A 24,522-nucleotide genomic window follows, 5' to 3' on the forward strand; every position below is an offset into this window, starting at 1 on the left:
TATTCCAGGTGTGAGGGGCCAGCTGCTGACAGGAAGCATAAACTCCCTCTGATGGCTCAGTTCCAGTGGGGGCTGCCTGAACAGAAGGCAGAGACACAGCAGCCGAGGATAGACAGAGCTCCGAGGGCTTGCGTTCTCTGTGTACCCATGTCCTGTGGGCCCCGAGAGAGTTGCCAGCCCCCTTGGCATCTCCCATTCCCTGAGGAAATGAAACAGGCCTGTGAGTTGTGAGAGTCTTAGGCAGGGGGACCTCAGGGAAGGGGCCTCTTCCCCGGCTGGAGAGAACCAGCCAGGCTAGTTGGATGTTTGAGGTCCCTGGAGCCCTACCAGATGCTTGGACCCCCAGATGTGCCGAACCCTCCCAGGGCACGTGCCCATGTAAACGTACAGCAAGTGCGCCTCTGCAGACCTGGCCAGCCTCAGGGTTCCCAGTCACTAGGAAATTGCTGATGGAGGAGTGTGAGCAGGTAGATATGGGGTCTCAGGGTGCCCAGGTGCTGTCCTGGGCACCTCTTGCCATCCTGACAGCTGTGCTTGGGTCTAAGTCAGAACCAAGACTATGGGCCAGGTGAAGGGACAGGGCTGAGAATGCCAGTGGACAGCAGCTTACAGGCTGGCTTGCACTCAGGCCCATGGGGACAGAGCCACAGCCTGACTTTTTAAGATATGTTTCCTGTTCTTTTATTGAAATTTTCCTAAGATATAGTGCATCTGATTAACTTGATCTATCAATTAGTTACTGAGAAAAAAAATCCAAACCTTGTGGCTTAGAACAACAGATATTTGTTATTTTTTTATGAGTCTAAGATCGGCTGAGCACTTTTGCTCTGTGCCCACCATGCCTCTGGATTCTGCTGGCGTATGGCTGGTGATGGCTGCCTGGGGGCCAGTTGGATTCTTCTCTAGGTGTCCACTTCCTTCCCGCAGTCTAGCCCAGGGATGTTCTCAGGGCAGTGGTAGGGCCCAAGAACAGAAGGTGAAATGTACAAACACTGATTTTAATCTCTACGTATACCATGTTATACCCATTTTGTAGATCAAAGCAGATCATGTGTTTGAATCCCGAATGGGAACTGGAAAGGTCTTCAAAGTAATAGAGCAAGAGGCCCTCACCAGGGGCCTGAATGCAATTAATGTCCCATATTGGGGAACATCAGTTATACCCTCCTGGCTAAAAGACAGTTTCTCAGTTGGAACTGTGTAGTTGAACTTTCTACAATGATCCCTCAATATGATCTATAGTGGTAGCCACTAGGCAGGTGTGGCTATTACTTGACATGTGGCTAGGGCTGCTGGAGAGCCGAGAAGGTAACTTTAATGAATTTAAGTTTAAATTTAAATAGCCACATGTGCTAGTGGCTGCTGTATCAGACACCTGACATCTAGGGCAAGACACCACATCATACATCTGCTGCAGAAGTGTCCTCAAGTTTCTAGTAATTGAGTTGTGCTCAGAGAGGGAGAGGGCAGGTGACACCAGCTCTGGGTTTTTCCAGATGGGTGTCCCCTCCCCCTGTTGCTCTTCTGCTCTTGAGCCATCTCTGTTTTCCCTGCCATTCCCTCTGGTTGGGTAAGAATTCTGAAAAACCTCCTCAAACTTCTCTTTCAAGTGACTTTGGGACTATGGATCACCAGGTCTCAAGCAGGCTGATGGGGACTGCATGGCCTCTCTGGGAACCCCAGGTGTGTTGCCAGTCTGGTCCTATGTGTCAGGTCCCCTCAGGGCTGCAGCAGGCATAAGGCACTGTGTGATCTTCTGTTGGACACCTTTTCTCACTTGCCAGGCTGCAAGTACCTGCAACTTGCCCCAGCCCCGTGGGCTCCTGGCATGCAGGACCACACAGTGGAACAACTGCTCACTCCTGAACCAGTCAGGATGTGCAGTTCTGACTGGACTTGGGGTGAGAGTCGCCCCAGTGGGAGGGAGAGTGGGGGACTGTTTCATCCAGGAAAATCATGTCTCTGGAACAAGACAGAATCCTAAGCCTCAGGGCCGGGGTGTGAAGTTATAGGCTGTTCAGTCATAACTTTGGGGCAGGACCGAGACTGGGTCAGGGCAGTAAGAACCTCAGTATGTGGAGGAGTGGTGCTACAGGAGGTGGAGAGACCTGGGACTGAAGCCAGGGACCACCAGCACATGGAATCATACCAGAGCTACCAAAACTTTTACTTCCATTGGTTAAAAGTAATGAGGAGAATAGGGAGCTCATCACCAAGGCTGCTTTCTGACCACAGGACCTATTGGTCTGCAGAAAGCACTCCCTGTGATGGGAGACACTTACCCTGGGGCTGGATGCTGGTGGGGACTTTGGGGTGCCTTCCAATCTCTGTTCAGTAAACCACTGAGGCGGATGGAAACTTACTTTTGGGGATGTCTTGTAAGGGGGAAGTGGGGAAGCATGGGAGTTGGACATTCTCTGAGGTCCCTTCTTATTTCAAGAGATTCTCTCCTCTTCTCTCACTGCTCAGATATCCGTGGTCTCCAGAGCTTTCTGGACCAGGCTTCGCGGTTGGGACTTGACGTCTCTTTACAAAAGGTGGACAAGAACATTAGTCATGTGTTCACCAGCCTCTTCACCACGATGAAGACCGAGGAGCTGAACCGCTACCGGGACACTCTTCGCCGTGCCATCTTGCTACTCAGCCCACAGGGGGCTCACTCCTTCATCAATGAGGTAGGCTGGAGGGGCCTGGGGCCACTGGAGGGCTGCCCAGGACTCCTTGGTATGGCTCAGGGGGCTGTGGGAACAGTCCATTCGTGCATGGCTGAAATGGATGTGGGCATCCCCTTGCGTGCTGGGTCACAGATGGGTCCTGAGCAGGTGACCCAAGGCTGGCCCAGATGCTGAGAGGTTGGGGGTGGCCTCGGGAAGCCTGTTTGCAACTCATGGTCAGAGATTTCTGAGGCAAAAGTCAGGCCATTGTTTTGCTTTGTTTTTTTTCCTTTTCCTTTTTCTTTTTGCTTACAGGTGTAAGCCCCTGGGGGTAAAATAAATGTCTAGCACTGCAGATGTGGGCAGCTCTGCCTGGGAATTTGTTAGTATCTGGAGGAGGTGCTGGTTGCAAATCAGAATGATCCATGGTGCATGTGCTTAGTTTTTGGTGCCTGGGCCAATCAGTGATGTTTTTCAAAACACCTCTGTTAGGGGTTAGACCTTTTAACAAAGACAAGGCCCACCAATTTAACAAAGAATCTATTAATTTGAGAGCAGACAACTAGAAGCACTCTGTGAGCTGGCTGATTTGCACCAGCCCTGATGATTTACTGGCTGAGAGGTGACAAACTGGAGTTGGTTCTTCTCCAAGTTGGGCTGGTTGTGGGGGACGAGGGGCAGGTGCAAGGGGTATGTTGTATCTGGGGGCAGAGGCAGACTGAAGGGGGATACTGGGCAGCCACATGTTCCCTGCTGTTCTCTCTCCAGCTGCATCTACCTTGTTGGCCCTCTGATTGAAAGTAAAGTGATGTGAAAGGCAGAATTATACTAATGCCATTTGATGTACTTTGCTTACTTATTCTGCTTTCCCCTCTAATTAATTATTACTCAAAATGCTACCTCATGCATCAGGAACCAGCACGAAGCCCACTGCTGGAGAACTTAAAATTTGGACACTTAATTTGGTGCAATTGGCTGGCAGCCCTGACGCTCTGGGCTAATCAGGCCCTGCTCACACTGGTGGTCAGCCAGGCTGCCCTGTCCTGCCGGCGCCCAGCATTTTCACCGGAACACATTTCCCTGTAAGAAGTGATTTAGCTCGGTAATGGGCAGCCTAGGATTAGTAGCGCTGATGTGTCCAGGCTTTCTCAGAATGTCTCCAGCAGTGTATGTGCCAGCGTCTGCTCATGGGAAAGCTTTTCCCCTTGTTGAATTCCCCCAGCCAGAGTCGGCTGCAGTGACGGTGTCTGCTAATTCCATAGCCAACCTCCTCGCGTCTCCATTCCTGCCAGTCCCTTGCCTCCTCCCCTTGCTCCTTTTTCTCCTTGCCAGGGCTCTGCTGTGAAGCTCGGGAGCAGAATGAATATTGGCTTTAGAATTAAGCAGATTTGGGGGCAGGTCCCAATTCCCCCAGTTCCTGTTGATGTCACCTTGGGTAATTTGCCTCACCTTTCTCACCTCAGTTTTTTCCTTTGTAACATAGGGACGTGGAGATGACAGACACGATGAAGCAGCTGGCCTAGCTTCCCAAGAAGCATCCTTTCTCTTTTTATTGTGCACATTCACCATTTCCCTACCAGATGAATCCAGCCTTTTCTGTTCCCAGGCCCCGCAAGGATTTAATATAGGACCATGAGACCGGCTAAAGATATTATTTCCAAGTGGTTAATTATGCAAACTCCTGCAGTGTTGGGTAGGCTCTACTTGACTTTGGCCTGGTGCCTTCCCAATCCCCCAGACCGAGTTTGCAACAGCTTGGCTTTGCTGGGTGCTGCAGAACTGGGGATGCCCCTGAATGGCCACTCCTAATGTTGGGCAAGAGTGAACCCGAGCATGGGGGTCAAAGACAGCAGGGGAGGACAGCACCTGGGCTTCCTTGCCTCCAGCTCCAGTGGGTCAGTGTCTTTGTCTCTGGTCCTGTGTGGCTGCCATCTGAAGGGGAGGGAGTCACCATATCCTGGGTGCCTGTCACCCTTTGTGTGTGTTCTGTGGCCCTTGCACTTTGCCAATGAGGCAACTGAAGCTGAAATAGTTAAATGATTTTCTTAAGGTCAGGTGAGAAGCCTCCAGGAGATTGAGCAGGATTCATGCCCAGGTTTGGTGCACTACAGAGCCCTTTCTGCTGTGTGGTTTTGATGACTGCAGAAAGTTCTGTGTATTGCAGTGAGTTAAACATGGGCGTACTGGCTTTATAGGCGAAGGTATGGCCCCACTGTCTCTGGTCAGAGTCTGACAGAGGTTGTGAATGACGTTTATGCTCAAGGAATTTTAGGGAGTCTACTAAGTGTGGGAGTGGAAGGAATCTGAACCCTGGAGGTAAACGTGACCTGTATGACTGGCTAACTTAGCAGGCTACCTGGGAATGACCTGCAGGTGTTGCCCCAGCATGACCTTTATTTCCTGTGCAGGGGTGTTTCTTGGGCTTCTTGAGCCAGCTGACCCAACCTCTTCTCTGACAAGGACATTTGCTGCTCACAAGGGTAACGCACTGCCATACCCACTGTCTGTGATTTTATGAAACTCAAAACACTTATAGGGGAGTTAATGGCCTCGCAACCCCAGTTCTATTGATCACATTGGTATTGTGCGTGGTCAGAGCTGGGGTTGGAATGGAACCTTCCCAGCTGTGACTGCTCTCTTCCATGTTCAACAAGCTGGACTGATGAGCGTGAGGGAAGAAGACAGCTCTGTTTGAACAGTTTACATTTTGCTACATGTGAATCTGCCACTTTTACTGTCACTTGTGACAAATTCTACATGACATGGACATGGCTGCCTGGAACTGCCAGCTGTCCAGATGCTGCATTGGGGCTGCTTCTCTGCCATCCAGAATATACTCATTCACTGCTATAGGCTTGATCTGGGGCACCCACACACCACTGGCTTTCTGTGTTCCCACTTTACCAGGGGCTCGCCTGGCCATCTGTAGCTGGTGGGCACAAAGAATCTGGCCAGTGGCCTGGGTAGTTCACTGACTGGGTCTGGACTGCTCCTCTAGGTGCATGGCAGGGAAGAGCAGTATGCAGAGAAGCATATTAGAAGAGGGTTGATGATCAGCCAGAGTGCAGGCAGGTATGTGAAACTGGACACAGACATACATATACAGACACACAAACACATGCATAAGTGTATAACACAATCATGCATGCAAACACACACATGTAAACACACAGAAGCACATATACACACAAATACACGCAGAGGAACATACACATAGAAATATGCACAGACTATGCATAAAACACATGCATGCAGACAGAACACATACAGACACAAGCACATACAGACATATGCACAAGCACACACAAGCCTGCAGATGGAACACTTACTCACATTTGAGCAGAGGCTGATAGAATGATACAACCAACCAACCACATACACTGACACAAGCAGATCCTCAAATAAGAACTGCCCAATAGACACAGACATACTTCCATCTGTGTACACGCCTGTGCAGACATACTTCTACCTGTGTGCACAGCTGTGCAGACCTACACATCAATATATATGTACATCAAACAGGATGATGGCATTGCTGGTGGCAGAGCTGTCAAGGGGAGACACTGCGACACTGGGAGAGAAATGGCAGTTACCATGTGACAGTTGCAGCTTGTGGCGTTCACTTTTGCAGTTAGATACCATTGTTGTCTTTCTGTAGTGGGAAGGGTGGGAGAAAGACCAGTGAGGGGAGCAGTGTGTGCTCTGGGGGTGGGGTCACCTTTTGTCCAGGCTGGGAGGAGCAGGTGAAGGTAGAAAGGATGCTCCCAACATTTTCCCTCCCAACCCCCCAGGGACTCCCAGGCAAGGCGTGTGGCTGGAGGCCAATTTAATCCTTACTAGAAGCACAGCCTGGGTTAACTCTTGGCTTCAAATCAATTGATTCTCAGAGTTTGCTGCAGTGAGTGAGTTTGCTCCTACAATTTGAATATAAAGAGTGCTTTTTAATACATTTATAGCAAAGGTAAATTAAGTAATCTCAGTGCTCTGTTGTCCCACATGATATATGCAAATATTTCTCACTTCAACAAGGTAAATCTTTAACAGATGACTTTATCACTCAGAGCTAGGATAATTCTGTGCCATTTAAGTATCATTTACCAGAATATTTTAAATTACTAATTAATTATAGAAGATTAATTTTTAAATGTGGCCTCACATTTGCATTTAATTATATCCTACTGTTTATGGATTCTAAAACCTTCATACTTTAGCAAAAGTGCTACCAGTCTGAGAAATTCATTTTTTTTTCCCATAGAAATTCTTAGAAATGAGATCATGAGGAAGAGATTCTGCAGTTTGTTCTGGCAGGTTTAGAGCTCAGTGGCTGCTCCTGGCAGCTGGAACTTGGGGCCTGGCTGAGCAGAGGACGGGAATAGAGAACCATCCTGTCAGGGCCTGTGTCCAAGGCTCCTGGTGGCTGCTATCTCCTTATCTCTGTCTCCACACTCCTCTCATCCTACTGAACCCCGAGCTTGCTGGGGAACCCCAAGCTTGCTGGGGAAGCTGCTGTGGGCATCTTCCTGGGCACCAACCAGCTCTGAGGGTGCTGGGCTCTGTGGTCCCTGTCACTGCCCAATCCCCACGACGGTGCATGTCACATCTCTAGCATATACTGAGTGTGCCTCCATCTGCAGTCTCATCCCAGCACTGCACTGTGACTACCTGCATGTCCCTGTCCTTCCTGGGCGCCTAGGCATGCTGGAGGGCAGAAGCTGGAGCAGGTTCTTTGTTGCTCACTTTTTGGATCCTCTGTCCGATGGTTTGTAAGGGGATGGATGAAAGGTGGAATTTCAGGAACTCTAACCCCTGCCTCACACAAACATTCTCTAGAATCTGTGTGCCCAGTGGGCAGACTAAACACATTCTCAATGCCTGACTTTCAAATAAGAAAGGATTTGATGTTTGAGTTTTAATATATCAAAGAAGCATCCAAAACCTCATCAAGGGGAAATGCAGAAAATCTCTGAACTTTCCGGTGTTTGGTTCTTGGTTGAATGTCTGTTTCAACCCACTGCGCCTCCGGGGAGGCCTCAAGTTATGTCTTGATTCATGCCACCCCATTCCTGGTGTTCCTTGGAAGGTCTTACTTGCCTGTCTGGGAGACCTGTCTGCTCCTTCCTGGGGTCAAAGAGGGATCATGATCCTGAAGCGTGGGCTTAGAGATACCTGGTGTTCTTTCCTTTCTGTGGGTCATAAAATAGCTGGGCAAAGTATCAATTTCTCCCTGCGGGAGACTCTGTGGCCTATTAGCAGGTAGCCCCTTCACTGAGGAGGTAGCAGATATGAGAAATAGGCCTTTACAAAGAGAAACAGCCTGCAGCAGCAAAATGACTCAATTACCCTTTCTGTTCCTGGATCCCCAAGGGTGTTCAGCTTGGGGGGGGGCTCCCCAAGGGGGCTGAGTCAGCCTGTTTGTTGATTGAAGTGTTGGATGGGGAGCCCAGTGTGGAAGCGGCAGAATTTGCCTAGCACTATGGGAAGCCCAAGGCAGGGTGGGGTAGGAGGGAGTGGGAGGTGAGGAGGGAGGCAGAGTTGAGGCAAGGTTATTCCATTTGGTATGGATTCATTTTGAAGGCATCTGTCTGTGCCCTGAAACCACCCCTGGTGCCATCCTCCACATGCTTTCAAATAGAGCTCTTGTCTGGTGCTGGTAGGAATTCGCCTTGGTCACCTGCTCCCTGTGCCAGAGCTGCCAGCTTGCTCAGACAATAGGAGGCCTCTGCATCAGCTAGCTGGTACAGTGTTAACAAACCTTCCCAAACTCAGTGATGTGAAGCAGTAAACATTTGTTGTTGTTTAGGAGCCTTTAGTCAACAGGCCTGGGTCAGGCTGGACTGATCTTGACTGTGACCAACAGGCCTTAATTTATCAAGCTTTCTCTTTCTTATTAGTCCCATTAACCCACCTCACTTTCTCAACAGTGCTGGAAAGGGAAGGGTCATTAAAGAGCACTAGAGTCTGAGGATTTAGGGACATGTTCCTGGTCCCACAGACAAAGTAATAGGTGGAATATTAGTTTAGAACTTTGTGATTCCAAGCCCAGCAACTGTATGCAATTGGGAGGAGGGAAGATATTTGCTGGCCTTGACAGATCAAAGGGAAAGTCATTTTCCTCCTAAAACATGATAAAGAGCATATTTGATGAACATCACTGTTGAGGAGCAAGTGGGAAGGGAGAAGATGGACTAGGCAATTCTGAGAGCTTATCTGGAGAATGAGGGACCCATGGTTTGGTTTCTACCAACACATCTGCAGAGAATGTGAGGGGATGGGCAGGAACCTTTGTGTCTCTCCTTGACAATCAGAGAGCAGCTTCTGAGACCCTTTGGTCACCTGAGTTGGATCCCTCGGTGGTGTGGTCAGTGGGGCAGGAAAACACAGAGCGCCAGACAGACATGGCCCAACTCCTGTCCCACCCTTACCACCGGGCTTTCTGAGCATTGCTTCCTCTTCTTTACAGTGGCTTTAAACTGTGGGAAAAAAACCTAAGTGCCCCAAAATGAGCGGTTAAAGATGTGGTATATATGCACAATGGAATATTACTCTATGATCAAAAATGATAAACTTGTGCCATTTGTGGCAACATGGATGATGTTGGAAGGGATCGTGTTAAGTGGAATAAGTCAGAAGGAGAAAGATAAATACGGATGGTGTTATTTATATGTGAAATATAGCAAAACTGAACTAAGGGTCAGATGCAGATAAACTTAAAAATAACCCCCAAAAGCTGACTATAGAATTGAAGCATGCGGGGAGGGGAGAGAAGAGGACAAAGAGGGAAGGGAGCAAAATGGACCATGGTGATGGACTATTGGTGGTTGGTGATGTGTGTGCTGTGGTGATGATACCTAAGAAGGGATCCTATCCTTCTAAAATACAATATGATATGAAATGATACAACATAATACAACAGAATGCAATATAATACAATACAGTAAGTCAATGTTAGCTCAATTAAAAAAATAAATAGATAAATAAAAAAAATGATATTGATTCATGAGGTTACTGCAAGAATTAATAAGCACAGAGAGCATTGTGGGGTACAGTCTATCCTTTTCCTCTCTCACAGTATTTAGCCTGGGGCAGCATCCAGAGCTGCCTGGTAACTGTTGTGTGAACAGGGAGATGGATGAAGCTTAGAAACATAAAGATATGTGGTTTCCAGGGCATGGAGAATAACGAAAAATTTCGTGCAACTCTGGAGAAGGTCAACTTTCCAAATTTTGAAATGTGCTGGTGGTTGACATCAGGGATTCTGATGGTGACCGGCTGCTGAGTCGGTTGACTGAAGGAGAGAAGTGGGCTTGGTTGATAGACCGTTAACAAGCGTGACTAATGCTCATTTCTCAGCCAGTTGCTGTGCAGGGAGTGGTGGGGCATCTTGCTTCTCTAGTGCCTAACCTACATATCTTCAGCATCCATGTCCATGCTGATGCTTTCAGGGAGAAAGCAAGGCAGAGGGGCTGTGGTCTACCACCCTCATCATGGAGAAAGGAGTTGTGGTAGGAGAAGAGCATAAAGGTGTGAGAGAAATGTCTCAGATAGAAACAGAACATAGAAGGAAGCATTTACCAGGAGAAAGCTTGCATGTGTCCTCCTACCCCATCCATGAAGCCCTGGTCCACTGGCAGGGAGGGAGGCAGGGGTGGTTCCCTGGCCATATGGGAAGTACTTTAAGTGCAGTGACAGGAAACAGGAAGAAGACCCCAGAACCCCCCCCCTTGTTTCCCCTCCCTCTGATACTCCATGTATTTTCATCTTCACAGAGGAAGTCTGAGTGTCAGATGCTCAGCTAGGGACATGATAGTGCCTCTTCAGGGGCCAGGGGTGCTAGTAGCACAGAGAAGAGGGCATTGCCTTTGGAGCAAATGGACACATGGTCAGATCCCAGCTATCAGTGCTGTTGTTTTGAGTCTGTTTACTGGTCTGTAAATTGGAATAATACCTTCACTGAGGTTGCCATGGGAATTAAATGAGATGAAACCCTGTGCATGGGTGATGTCATTATTGTGTCTGTGAATGGTGTTTGGCTGAGTTTGTAGCGCCAACCTGGGGCTGTCAGGTTCAAGGGCAGAAGTGTCAATGACTCAGAAGAGCTGCACTGTGGTCAGCCTGGCAGAAGGAAGGCTCCTCATTCATGCCATGTCATGAAACATAGTTCCCTGGAGCCAAGTGAGGAAAGTCAGATGCAGGTGCACCCTGAGGTGGTCGGGGAAGGGACTCATCATAAGTGACAAAGTGCTCACAGCTCTCAGCCAGCTCAGCTGGGACTGAGCACTGCACTCTGGTCCCAGCATGCAGCTGGAGAGAATGTTAGAGGCCGGGGAATGCAGGAGGAGAGAGCATCTCAGTGCCCCAGTGGGCTCCTGATCCTGGCAGGGGTGAACTCAGAGGGCATCTCCCATCTGGACTCACATTGGCCAGTGGGTACAGCTACTAGGGCATTCTCAGGATAGCTGGGTGCTGGACTGGTGGAAGGAGGGAGAGCTGCTGGTGTTATCAGCCTGCAGAATTACTCTACAGAAAAGAAAGACTCTGTCAGCAGCCATTGTCATCCGCCAGCCACCACTAAGACAAAATGGGTTCCTGCCCCAGAAACACTATGCTTGGGCACTTTGAGGGGGGGAATGACATAGATCCTGCCCACAAAGAGTTCTTAGGCTTGGCCAGAGAGAAAACATACATTCAGAGGGAACTATGAGTAAGAGAATTGGTGTCCAACTGTAGAACCCAGTTGGAGACGGTGCCACACCAAGCAAAAGCATGTGGGCAAGGGAACTGTGCATCTGCTGTCCTCTGGCTGCCCCAAAGTAGCCAAATGGATTGATCCAGTCCAGGTAACCACATGAACCACTCTTGGATAATTCTATAACTTGGGGCTTTTGAAGATACGCAAAGGGTCAAATAAAACTACCCTTTGTGATGCCACTTTTGTATAACACAAGCCACAAATCTGAATGCCTATGACATCAAGATAGGGATCTTAAGGTGTAGAACAGTTGGGTCATAATAATAGTGGGAGAGGGCCTCCCCTGGTGGTGCAGGCAGTTGAGCACAGTGCTGTGAAGCTGTCCGTAGCCTCTGTAGTGCCAGTTTGATCCTGGCTGGCCAGCGAGGGTCCCACATGGCACAGCAGACCTTTCCTGTTCTGCCCGCTGCTCCCCTTAGCAGTGTATTTCGTTAGTCTGTTCTGTTCCCTGCTCTGTCTCTGGTGAATCCTCTCACCCTCCCACACATCTGGCCTGTACTCCGGTTCTTGTATAAAAATAAATAAATAAATCTTAAAAAAAAAAATAGTGGGAGAGTATAAGAATAGTGGGGCACCTGGAGGGCACATCCTTTCCGAAGGGGACTATCAGCTCTGAGGGTCCCACATGAAGGCTGGCATGGCCACTGCTTTTTGTGTCTCAAGGGGAGCCAAAGATTGGGACTTTATTTTGAAATCTTAATTTTTAAATATTGGCAACTAATTACAAGATTTTTAAGCTCTCCATTAGGCAACTCTGCCTGTGGCAGTGATGATAAGTTTTGTAGGTCTTTGAGCCACAATGTCTGATTTATCACTTGTATAATGTTAACTTAAGAATAATACATAAGGGAGTGATGTGAAGTGAGCTCTGTTCTCCTTTCTCAGTTCTTTTCCTTATAACTTGGCAATCATCTCTAGTGTAGTGTCTGTGAGTTCCTGTTTCTCTCCTGGATCCTCGAGGTACCATCCCCATGTTCTGTGCATCTAGTACTCTCCTTGTCCTTTCAGTTTGGTGCCAGGGCCTCATTGGCCTGCCTTAGAATCCTCTTTTGTGTTTGCAGGAAGTCCTTGGTCTTATTATCTGTTATTGCTCAGAGTCCATATTAAATGCTAACTAAGCACGTGACAGTCAACTCTTTAGAACGAAGATTATCATTGGTATTAGTTTGTACCCTTAACCACACACCACAGGTGCTGCTGCTCGTTACTTATCCTGAGCTTTCTTTTTAGGGGTTTTGCAACTTTCCAGGACCCTGGAGAGCTACTGAGTTTCCTCAGGAAACTAGGCAGTTTCTTAAAAGCCTAGCTGATGCACTTGGTGACTGCTGAGTGCTTACTTGGCACAATCCTTTCTGAGCTCTGGGAAGCAATTGAGAGGCAAGGGTAGTCCCTTCCTATAAATGAGAAGTTTAGAAAAACATAAAATTATACTCACCGCCAAGCCTGCACCAGGCTCCCCTGAGATGCTGTACTTCCTGTGACTGTAGTGCTTTTCTAGGTCTCAGTTTGCTTCTCTTGGAATGGATCAGTGTTAATTGAATAGTTAATATGAACCAGGACCTATTCTAGAAACTAAGGATACAGAAAGATGGAAAAAGACAAGATCCCTGACTTCAAAGAACAGACATTCTAGTGGAGGCAGGAGGCAGACACTAAACTAATGAGTGAATAAACCAAAAATCTTCATGAGGAAAGGTATAGCAAGGTAAGAAAAGGTAAGCAAGGTATAGCAAGGTATAGCAAGGTATAGAAAGGTAAGAAAAGGTATAGCAAGGTAAGAAAAAAGTGGCCTGGCGGGGGCAACAGTTTAGATGTGGTGGCCAGAGGTGGTGCTGCCAAGGAAGAGGTGTTCGTTTGTGGAGAGACCAAAGGATGCGATAGAGTTCATCAAGCAAGATCTGACTGCAGAATTAGTTTCAGCAGATGGAAGAGCATGTGCAAATGTCCTGAGGGTAAAATGAGCTCATCCTGCTGGAGAATCAGTGAGGAGATGGTGTATGTGGTGTAGGGTGAACTAGGGGCAGAGTGGTGGGAGGTGAAAGTAGAGAGGGTTCCAAGTTCAGAGCATACTTTGCAGGCCATGTAGGACCTTGTATTTGATTTCTGTCTAATGTGAAGTCAGTGGAGGTTTGGTAGTGGGTCAGTGGCATGATATGAAAAGGAATGAAACTGAAGGTATTGGCTCTGTTATTCTTTGACTCTGAGAAGTAGCTCAGGGACATGAAAATTCTCAGGGCATGATAATTCCTAGAGGTAAGAGCCCAGGGAGTCAATGCCCATGGAGCTAAGAAAGACTACGCCTGGGGAGACACTCCCTCTGCTCCTCTGCTTGCTCTGGGTGGGCAGCCTCATTCTGGGCTCTCTGCTTGGGACTTTGCTGCGGGACTCAGACAGCCCCTGGCCTTATGTCTCGCCAAGTGAGCTCACAGGCATGAGCGCAGCCTCCTGGCAGCCATCCGTGGTGCTTCCTGGGAGGAGCGAGTAATGAGCCTAAAGAGCTTTGCATTTTATTAATGTGTGTGCAAATCTGCCTGCCTTGCTCCTCCAAGGGCTTTCCTTCTGGAAGGACTGAGGACACGCCCTTTGCAGTGCCATCTTTCCTCATTCCTTCACCAGGGAATTTGGGGAAGTAGCAATAACAAACCCCACCCCAGCCAACCTTTCTGCTGTCAGCTAGTGAGGCAGGCAGGACTGCTGCCAAGCCCAGGGCAGGCCTCCCCATCCTGCGGGCTTCTTTTTGTGCCTGTGCCGATAGGGAAACAAATTTGGTTTGCTGTCATATGCATGTGTGCATGTGTGTGTGCACATGTGTGTGAATGTGAGGGGGGGCAGAATTTGCTCATGTTTCCCTCCTTTATCATTTTACAACTTTGAACCTGCATGATGTCTTCTTCCATCAGTAAGGGCCCACGAGTGTAGTGGGAGATGGTGATGCAGGAGCGCCCCCTACACACTATAGCACCCTTTGTTGCCCTCAACTATTCCCCTTCCACTCTCAGCATCCTTGTGGGTTCCAGGCTGTGGCTCTGTGGCCACATCCCTGACTTCTCCCTCCTGGGTTTGGGCTGCAGCTTTCCTTAGAATTGGGCAGTACCCCTTTTCTGTATCACTGCTGTGACACTGAAGAGCTGTAGAAGGCTGTCCCGGGTATTCCAGGCTGGGCTATACCTTGCTTTCCGCCTCTCCTCTGCTGCCCCCTTCCAGACCCCACGAGGGTTGTCCATGTGCTCAGATCCCATGGGGTGGCCCATGGAATCAGTCCCAACAGGGGCTACAACTATAGCCCAGGCATAACGGGAACCTCAGAGACAAATAAAAGATGGGGAAATACAAACACCTTTTATAGTATTTTGGGGAACACTATTTGCACAATTAATTCAATGGCCAATTGAAAAGAATTATGACTTTTCTTTCTGTGAGGGGAAGCAGCCTTTCAAATCTAGCTAGTTTTAGCTTCCAAAAGAAGGGAAGTTATATAATAAGCTAGCTGGGCACCCAGCTGGGTTTCAGAGCCAGGGAGAGGCTGGCAGGGAGAATTTCAGCCCCAGGGCTGTGCACCCCTTTCCAGTTGTCAGGTGTTTGTTCCTATGACGAAGGGACTTTGGCCAGAATGGCTGCCTGCCCCAGGAAATGCAAACACATCCCTGGCTCATTAATTACACTAAGTGAAGAGCACAGAATGATCCGGCTTCTCAGACAGCCAGATAGAGGCCGTGGCATGTAACATGTGGGGTCGTCCTCAAGGTCAGGCCTGGTCAGTAGGGGTGCAGTGGGAGACAACAGAATGAGTAGGGCTTGGGAGTTACTCTCCTCCCCCTGACTGTGATGAGGTTTAAACAAGATGATATATGGCAAGTGCTTGGCTTAGAAGAGGTGATTAGTAAATAACCAGGTCCGACACTCTGTTCGGAGTCCGACTGTTGTCACCACTCTCATTTTCTGGATGTAGGGACTGGGCCACTGCTAGCTTGTGTTAGCAGACCCAGGGTCTCCAGTATTCTCTTTCTAAAGCAACTCAGGGTGGGGGATCATAGAGTGGCCTTGAGGGGGGAGGAGCCCAAATGCTAGGAATGTGTATGGCCTTTGGAGTTAGGACATTAGAGGTTAGAACCCCAGCACTGTCCTTATAGCTGTGGGTAAGTTTAAAACAGCTCCAAACCTTTGTTTTCTCCTCTGTAAGGTGGGGATAGTAGCAGGGCCACAATGTGAGGGCATGATGAGGATTTGACAAGATGATGTATTGAAGTGCTTAGACCAATTCTTGCTTAGCGAGTGTGCGATGGATGACTCCAGGATTATTGTGGAGATGGCAAGGATGGTGTGATGCTGATGTAAATGGTTATGATGATAATGATGATGGTGGTGATGACATATAGCTGGGTTTCCCCTCAGAACCACTGCCTGTGGCATCATCTTTGTCTTAATTGGAAACATGAGCCATTCAGAGGCCTTGCCTCAACACAGGGTGCTCAAAGGTGGTTTTTATTTCCTTTCTGGATTGGTGGTTGGGGATGAGGTAGGGGTGAGGAGTTTTAGCTGTGTGGGGTTAATAGAACCTGGTTATGGGGTCTGAATGGATGTTTTAGGGAAATACTTGAGCCAGGAGCACCAGCACATGGGCGAAGGGGCGGAGCCGCAGTGGGGCAGGGTCATGTGAAGAGCTGAAGTCAAGGTTACCTGCTGGAAGAAGCTGTTTGTTCCCTGCAGCAGCTCTGATGTTTGAACCTTTTGTCATGGTGAACTCTCGGTTCACCCACCCCAACTCATTTTATTATCTCTCATGTTTTCTGGGGTAAGAAATTTGGAAAGGGCTCACCTGAGACATTTTGGTTTTGGGTCTTTCATGCTATTCCAGTGAGAGAGTGGCTGGAAAGAAAGAATGAGGGACAGGCAAAGCTGGTGACTGGCTGGGCATTTGTCCCTCTTCGTGGGATCTCTCTGAATATGCTAGTTTGACTTTTCCTCATGGCATGCCTTACGGTGATAAGATTTCTTACATGACTGCTCAGGGTTCTGGCATGAGTGTTCCAAATGGCAGCAAGTAGTTTAGGGGTGTCTTGTTCAGCATGCTGGATGGATCCAGGGTGAGAGAGTGGCTAGGGTGGGGCCTTTAGACTTGGTAGTTTGAACATTCATGATCCTACCACTTGAAAGTAGCCTGAAGTTGAATGACAGGAGACAGCATTTTTGTCAAGGTAGAGAATGAATAAATTCACACTCACTCTAAGCCTGGAACCAAGCTTGTAAGGTGGTTGGAGGAGAGGGCCTGCTGGAGGGTGGATGGAGTCTCAAGGTGGGTTCTTCCTGGTTCACAGCCAGCTCAGCATTCTCTGTGTCATAGCCTCTGAGGATTCCTCACTCCTCGAGGTTGTTCTATTTTGTATTATAGAGGGAAATTGAGATCATGAAGGAAAGTGTGGCTCAGGAACTGCCCAAGGGGCCTGGATAGAGCCTATGAGAAATTCCTCTAAGGTCCTGGGCTCATCCAGAGCAAGGCCCAGTGTGGTGGTCTGTGCAAGGGTGAGAGATGGGTCCCGTCCCAGGGTCAGGGGTGCCAGGAGCCCAGCCTCAGACCAGAGTTGAGGCCTGCTGCCTTGAAGGCAGTGGCAATGGACAAACCAGATGTTCTTGGCATTGCTCCTCCCACGACAAAGACATTTCTCAATCAAACCTGGTATTTCTAGCCCTGGTAATGACAGAGTTAGAGAATAGTTATATTGAAGGTGATATTTAATATTTATGTCCACACTTGCAAAACCTTGACATTAATTACCCTGTTACAATTAAATCTGGTAATCCGTTACATTGCCATATAATGGAACGTGCTTATATAGGCCTCTAGTGAGAATAATCATGTTCTGCAGAGTACAGTTTGTACTTTGAAACCCAGGACAAAATGCCTCAGACTGCTGGCTATGACTTATCACACCTCCTCTCCCCAAACAGTGATTTACTCATCATTAAATAAACATTTGTGTAAGATTGGTGCTAGAGATACTTGAGTGAGAGCTCCGTGCCTGTCCTTGGGAAAGGGGCAGTCTTCAACTAAATAGGACAGATGTACATGGAGAGGTGACTGGGGTGCCCATCAAGCCAAGCCAAGGCATCATCCTGAGGGGCAGGAAGGCTTTCTGTAGGAATCAGTGCTGATCTGAATCTTGGGGGGATAAACCTGAGTTATCCTGGGAGGACATGGGGATAGAGCCTCCAGGTGAGGGATTGGCAAATGCAGGCAATGAAAGGGAAGCACATGGAAGCTAGAGAAATAGGTTTCTGGAGAAAGAGCCATAGGCATTTTAATATAGCAATATAAAGTGCAGCGGGCAAGGGAGGAGTAAGAGGCAAGGTTGTGAAGGGCCTTGGATACCATGCTAGAGGTTGGAATAAATCCTCAAGACAATGGAAACCTTTGTAATATGGGTGCACAGACTCACATCTGTGTTGGGAAAGCTCTGGGTGGCCTCAGGGAAAGGATGGTTGGATGGGGGCATTTGGGGACAGGGAGGAAGGGTGGTACCAATATTTGGGTGAGGAAGGCAACCGTAACTGGCAAAAGGGAACATTTTTGGAAAATATTTTGGAAATGTATTCTATAAAACTTAGGATAAGACTCCAGTTCTTTAAAATGAAACTTGATTTTATAATAGTTTTTCATTTACAGAAAAATTATAAAGATGGCAGCTAGAGTAACTACTTTTGTCACAATTAATGAGCCATTTTGATACATTTATATTAAATGCAGTTCATGCTTTATTCTGACTTCTTTAAAGTTTTTAACCTGACATCCAGGATTTCATGTGGGATACCAGCCTGCCTAAAACATCATGTCACCTTAAGCTCCTCTTGGCTGTGATAATTTCATAGATGCACCTTGCTTTTGATGACCTTGACAGTTCTTGAGACTAGGGATAAGATATTTTCTAGAATGACCCTCCACTGGGATCTGTCTGATGTTTCTCTCATGATTACACTGGAATTATGGGTTTTTGGGAGGGAGACCTGAGTGTCATTTTAATTGCATCACAGCAAGGGTGCATGTTATTAACATGACTAATCACTGTTGACGTTGATCTTGTCCACATGGCCGAGGGAGTGTTTGTTAAGTTTCTCCACTATAAAGTTATTCTTCATTTCTCCTTTTCCAAACTGTTCTCTTTGGAAAGCTGTCATGATATAGAGCCCACACTTAGGAAATAATAGGGGCTTATACTCCATGTCCTTGAGGGTAGAATAAATAGCTACATACATTATTTGGAATACCTTGGTATGGGAGGGTCTAATACTCTTTTTGAAGGTTACATGGCCTGTGAAGCTGATGGTAGATAGGTTGGTAGGGAAGGACTCAAAGTTTCCTTGAGAATCATTCTTTGGGACACTTGGTGATGGACGGGCCCATTGGTGATGAATGAAGGACTTGGGCCATATCCTGGAGTCCCAGGTGAGTAAGGCTCAGCTGCTCTTCCCCCGGCCCCCACCTCTTTGAGCCACAGTCTCTGGTACATGGTCTGTACCTTGGCTTCCAATGCTCCTCTCCTCATAAATGGAGAAACCTTTTGATTTAACATAATCCAAGTCAAACTCACAAACATTTTGCATGTTGACTTTTGCTTGTGCATCAGACCTAGGGCTGAGTGACACACATTCTCAGCCCCCAAGAAGCCCACCTTCCACAAGCAACTGCTAGTCCAGTGGTTTCTCTCTGCGTCAAGCTATATTTGCTCAGATTTCCCTTCCTGCCTCTCCCTTTATCCCTGGAGCTCCTCCCTGAGTGCTTTTTTTGGGGAGAAGGCAAAAGAACAACACTGCTGTTTTAGGTGGTTATATGACAAATTCTCTGAAGCATGGCAGCACACCTCAGCCTCAACATTTGAGGCTCAGTCCTTCCCAAATGTATATTTTTCATGTGGTTTCATTGTGTTTGTATGAAATGAAATTTTGTAAGCATGTATCAATTACTAGCAAGAAGGTGACAACTGACTATTGTTGATTTTTTTGGCTATTTATTTCCAAGTTGCTAGAAGATATGCACATGTTTTGGCCTCTCAGGGTGACAGCCTGCAGATTGCTCCTGGCAGCACCAGGCAGGGCAGGGCTGACCCTGGGTGGTGGCATAGCTGGTGCTGCCTCTCCTTTTAGACAAGCAAGTTGGATCTATGCACAGGTTAATAGAGTAGCAAAGCAAATGGGCCTGGAACCATCTTCCCGACTTGGAATTCTGACTCTACCACTTACTATGAGGTGAATGTCTCCCCTTTCTCACCTGCAAAATATAGGTAATTTTATTTCCTACTTTATAGATAGTTGTCAAGATTAAATGAGTTAATACATATAAAGCACTTAAGGAGGTGCCCAATAAACTGTTACCTAGTAAGTGTTAGCTATTATTCCTAACAAATGCAGGGGATACTCAACTTTGTGAGCTAAACAGTGGAGTTTGGGTTTTTATTCATTTAGTCATCAATCAGTTTAATACTTTTAAACATGAGTAATAAAATTTATTAAGCATATTTACATATATTCATAGATTTTTTTCATAGTGAAGCACTAAGATGGACATTTTCAGTTGAGAATTTTTATTCAAAGGCTGTTTTGTGTGTGTCTGTAGAATGGGGCGGGGGGGGCAATAGGTTTTACTGTGAAATGAAAAAAGAGCTAAATTTCCCTGCATGACTAATTCTAAATATGTCCACTATAGTAAGTGATGGGTACTATCCCAGGCTACTAGTGTTTCATTCATTCATAGGAAAATATAACAGTGGTACCTCATATACTGATCTCTATGCAGAATCACATTAGGAAAAAAACATTGAAATAATATTGTGCTTTACAATTCTTTATGGTGTCTCTTGAAGATTGTCAGAGGATCCAATTTGTAACTCATAGCAACACTTCTTAGAATCCTTGTTCGCTGTCTCTCTCTTCCCTAGCTGCTGTCTCCCCCAAATCACCACATATGTCACCTTTCACACTCCATGTGTGCTCCTGCTTTATCTCCTCTCTCCTCTTTCTTCCCCTATGTGCTTTCCCCCATAAAAAGCCCAGGAATCAGCCCAGGAAGTCCAAGGAAGTGGAGAAGATATGGGGGCAATATGAGCGCCCCCATTGGGACTGGGAAGGGAGTATCTACTGAGTGACTATCTACTGCCATGTGGTTATTTGGCACAGCCACACCAAATGCCTCCCACAAGAGCACCTGTGCCAAGTGATAGGAAGGAGACAGTGACACAGGGAGCTCAGTGCCTGCACCTGGCTGGGAGGAGAGAGCATGTGAAAGTGCTTATTCTACCAGATTCCTTCCCAGTGGGTCTGGGGCCAGATCATCCAACAGGGAACTGAATGCAGTTCAGACTTGGATGGGAGATTTAAGGGGTCTCATTTTCTCAGCTGCCAGGGGAGTGGAAGACATAGAATCAGTTGAAAATGTTTTCAACGGGACAGGTCGGAGATTGAAGGGAAGTTTCTGGCCTAGCAGGCATCAAGGTGGCAGGAATGCAAGCCAGACCTCCCCAAACAAGTGTTCCCAAGCCTCTGTTTCCTTGCTGGTGTGAGAGAGGTTCTGGCACAGGGGGAGGATTGACATAAGCAACTGGGGCGCAGGTGTGGTGTTTCACAACTGCCACCTGCCAGCTCTTCTCCCTCCCTCCTTCCCTGTTAACTCTCAAGGCCTGTGTCTCTGGAGGGAGGCACAGGCTACATGCTTAGTCCTGCCAAGGAGGTGCCGTCTCCACATGGGGACCCCCATGGGCCTGGAGCCTCCTGCCTTCATCTTAAAGGTGATCTGGCCCATTGACTTCACTCTCTCTGGTGGTTGTGTGTGCTCCATCCATCACCGAGGCCTGGGGGTATGCTGGGTGTAGGACAAGTCTCTGCTCTTGTTCAGTGGATCATAATCTGGTCAGAAGAAACCAAAACGGATGTTGACGATGGATCGAAGACTCAGGAACATAGACAGAGGCTCATGTATCCACCACACGGGTTCTGGCTGTGGTCTCCTTTTACATACCTCCAGATATGAGGAGCTCATTAGCTACGAGGGAACCTGTTCTGTGACTGCACAGCTCAGTAGTGAGAAAGTGTCTACTTAACGGTAGACAAAAATTTATCCCGTGCCTTCTCCCCATTAGTCCTGGATTAGCATTCTGGAGTTATATGGCAATTTTTCTTTCCTTTCCCCACGTTAGTCCTTTGGTTATCTGAAGGTAGCACACACGCATCTCTGATCCTTCTGGTAAGGCAAAACCCTGCCAGCCGCCCCATTTGCTCTTGAGCCTATCTATCTATCTATCTATCTATCTATCTATCTATCTATCTATCTATCTATCTATCTATCTATTTCTAGTCCACCAATATTTATTGAGGCCCTCTTTTGTGTCAGATATTACATCTCTGCAAGTGCTGGGGCATGGTGGGGAATAAGATCTCCATGCCTATGGATCTCACTTTGTAGGCATAAGAGGAAGAAGCTAAAGGCAAGATAATATCCAATGGCAAACAAAAACAAAACTCCAGAAGAAACCCAGAGAGGACAATGTGATAGGGAGCAACTGGGGGCCACTCTTGACTATGTGGCCAAACTCTCTGACTTTTGAGCGAAGATGTGATTGATGGAGTTAGACCCGAGAAGCCTTTTGCTTTTGTAAGGGGGAGAGACCCTTGGCATTGTCAAGGTCCCAGGGTGGGAATAAAGGCTGGCTAGTAGAACAAAAAGGGAAGGCCTGTGTGGCTGGAGAGGAGAGGGGTGAGATGAGATAGTGAGATAAGACAGGTGGGCCAGAGGCCAGACTCTGACCTAGGTGAAGAGTTGGGTTTTATTTTAAATAAAATGGGAAGTATTGGAGGGCTTTTACAGGGCAGTAACATGAGCCACTTCTCATTTAGTGATCCCTCCGAGTACTCTGTGGGAAAGAGCCTGTGAGAAGGCCAGAGTGGGCGCAGAATAAATGTCATTTTAATAGGACTCACTTTGACAAGCACTGGACAAATCAGAGGCTAACGGTCTTGTCTATCTCAGGACCTGGGGATCAGTGAGAGCCTCTGAGTCTGGGTACCTCAAATTCCCAAACTTGAGGGGAATTGTGTGTGTCTTTTTCTCTCTCAAATCTGTGTAACTGTGGCCAAGGCGAATCCTGCACACCTCAGCCAGACTCTGAGTATGGCCAGACCTAGGGAGAAGAAGGTTCTCGGCCCCCCCATATCAGCTTTCCTGGGAGGCGCCTCCTCCTCATGCTGTATCATTAGGAAACACATCAGAGGAAATTGGTCTTTCATCTTCATCAGCATCACTTTCATGTTGTGGAAAAGGCCCATCCTCATTAGGAGCTGAGGAGGAGGTGAGATTCGAAGCAGGAGCTCTGTGGCAGATTCCACCATCACTCCCCCACCCCCCCCAGCTCAGCCACAGTTGTCATTAATCTGTATTTCACTCCTGCTTTCATCCTTCACTTGCTGTTTGTCATTTTTGGAGAAGGATCCTCTCTGTTAGCACATTTGGAAACCTATTTCATTGCCGAGGAGAAGGGAACAATACAGGTTTTCATCTCAGACTAATTATGCCTCCAATACACTGATGGTAAATAAAACCAAGGGAAGGTAATTGGAAATTCTTGACGTGACATTCACAGCTTTGAGAAAACCAGATGTTCACTTGAGGAGCTGGGAAGAGACTACATATCCCTGTGACTGGCCAATGAGCTTGGTTCTAGGAGGTTGTGAGAGAGAAGCCGAGAACCTCTCATCCTGCAGACACGCATGAGAATTTTCTGTGAGCCCATCTGTTTCTTGTTGGCCTCGTTTGTGCTCTGTCCTCACCTGCGCCAACGTGGATGAATCCTGTGTAGAGTCATCTAAGGCATTTAGTGGCAACTCAGGGCTTGCAACAGAAAATGCCTGCCCACCGCCTTTCTTCTGTTATTCATCAGCTGTGGGACTTTGGGTGAGGATTCCAATCTCTACCATCCTCATCCCCCAGGTCCTCATTCATCAAATGGACACAGCCCCTCCTGGGGTTCTTCTTTGAGACAATGTAACATGCCCAGACACACAAAGTCCTCCATTTTCTTCCCCAAAATGCTACATTCCTGTGGATTAAGGCTGTGCTTCATTTTGAGTGCTTCTTCCCATCAGCTTAAATATATATATATATATTTAAGATTTTTTTATACCAAAAAAATTTTTATAGACTATTGCTTACAGTAGTTTTCAAAGCAGAAAAAAAAAAGAAATTATAGGGGACTCATGCTATATAAAATGGATTGCAGGTCAACATGGTGCCCCACTCCAGCTGCTCCTCAGGAACCTCACAGGGGCACCTGCTCAGGGTCAGCATGCCCTGTGGACACTGTTTGAAAACCACTTCTCATTTTACAGAAAGGAGACCCAGGATTTAAAAGGATTTAAGCAAGTTGGTCAAGTTCACCGAAACAGGTCTTCCTTGTGGGACATTAGAGTCATCCAAGGCTCAGATGACTTTATTTATTTATACAAGCACTGGGTATAGTCAGAGGTGTGGGAGGGTGAGAGAATTCACCAGACCCAGAGCAGGGAACAGAACAAGCAGACTGACTGAAGTACACTGCTGAGGGGAGCAGCGGGCCGCAGGAGAGGTCTGCACACCATGTGGGACCCTCGCTGGTGGCCGGGGATCGAACCGGCGCTGCAGAGGCTGCAGGTAGCTTCGCAACCCAGCGCTCAACCGCTGCGCCACCAGGGGAGGCCCCAGCTTAAATTTTTTTACTCCTTTAAATGGCAAGACTGATTAGACCAATGCAACTTTAGTTTCTGTTGTCTTGGGAAGCTAAGTGCACTGGATCCATTTCCATTTTTATACATAGACAAAATATAAGTATAGCGGTGGATTGAGGCAGTTGAGTGTCTTGGGCAAGTGTCTTTACCCCTACAGGTCACCTCTTCACCTGTCAAATGGGGTGAGAACTACCCAGTCTAATTTATAAGACACACATGTAGGCTATAGGTGGAATAAAACAAGGGATAGGTGTTGTTCCCAGCCTTCTGGTTTCCAATAACCCCAGTGACTGCAACAAAATCATGCCATGCTACAGTTGTTCTCAATGTCTTGCTCTCCCTTCCAGCCTGGAAGGGCTCTGGATGAACAGAGGCTGG

At 47.5% G+C, this 24,522-nt stretch overlaps 1 protein-coding gene across 1 annotated transcript in view; it reads left to right on the plus strand.

The window, feature by feature from the left end:
- Window positions 1-24,522, plus strand: part of GRID1 (glutamate ionotropic receptor delta type subunit 1) — a 598,797-nt gene that overhangs the window by 189,754 nt on the left and 384,521 nt on the right. Inside the window, exon 4 of the mRNA XM_054690113.1 lies at window positions 2,470-2,675. Coding sequence (XP_054546088.1) covers window positions 2,470-2,675 — 206 coding nt within the window. The remainder of the gene's footprint in view (window positions 1-2,469; window positions 2,676-24,522) is intronic.

The sequence above is a fragment of the Talpa occidentalis genome, unplaced genomic scaffold, assembly GCF_014898055.3.
Source record: "Talpa occidentalis isolate TD23 unplaced genomic scaffold, MPIMG_talOcc4v2.1 talOcc4.8, whole genome shotgun sequence".
Taxonomy (NCBI): Eukaryota; Metazoa; Chordata; class Mammalia; order Eulipotyphla; family Talpidae; genus Talpa; species Talpa occidentalis.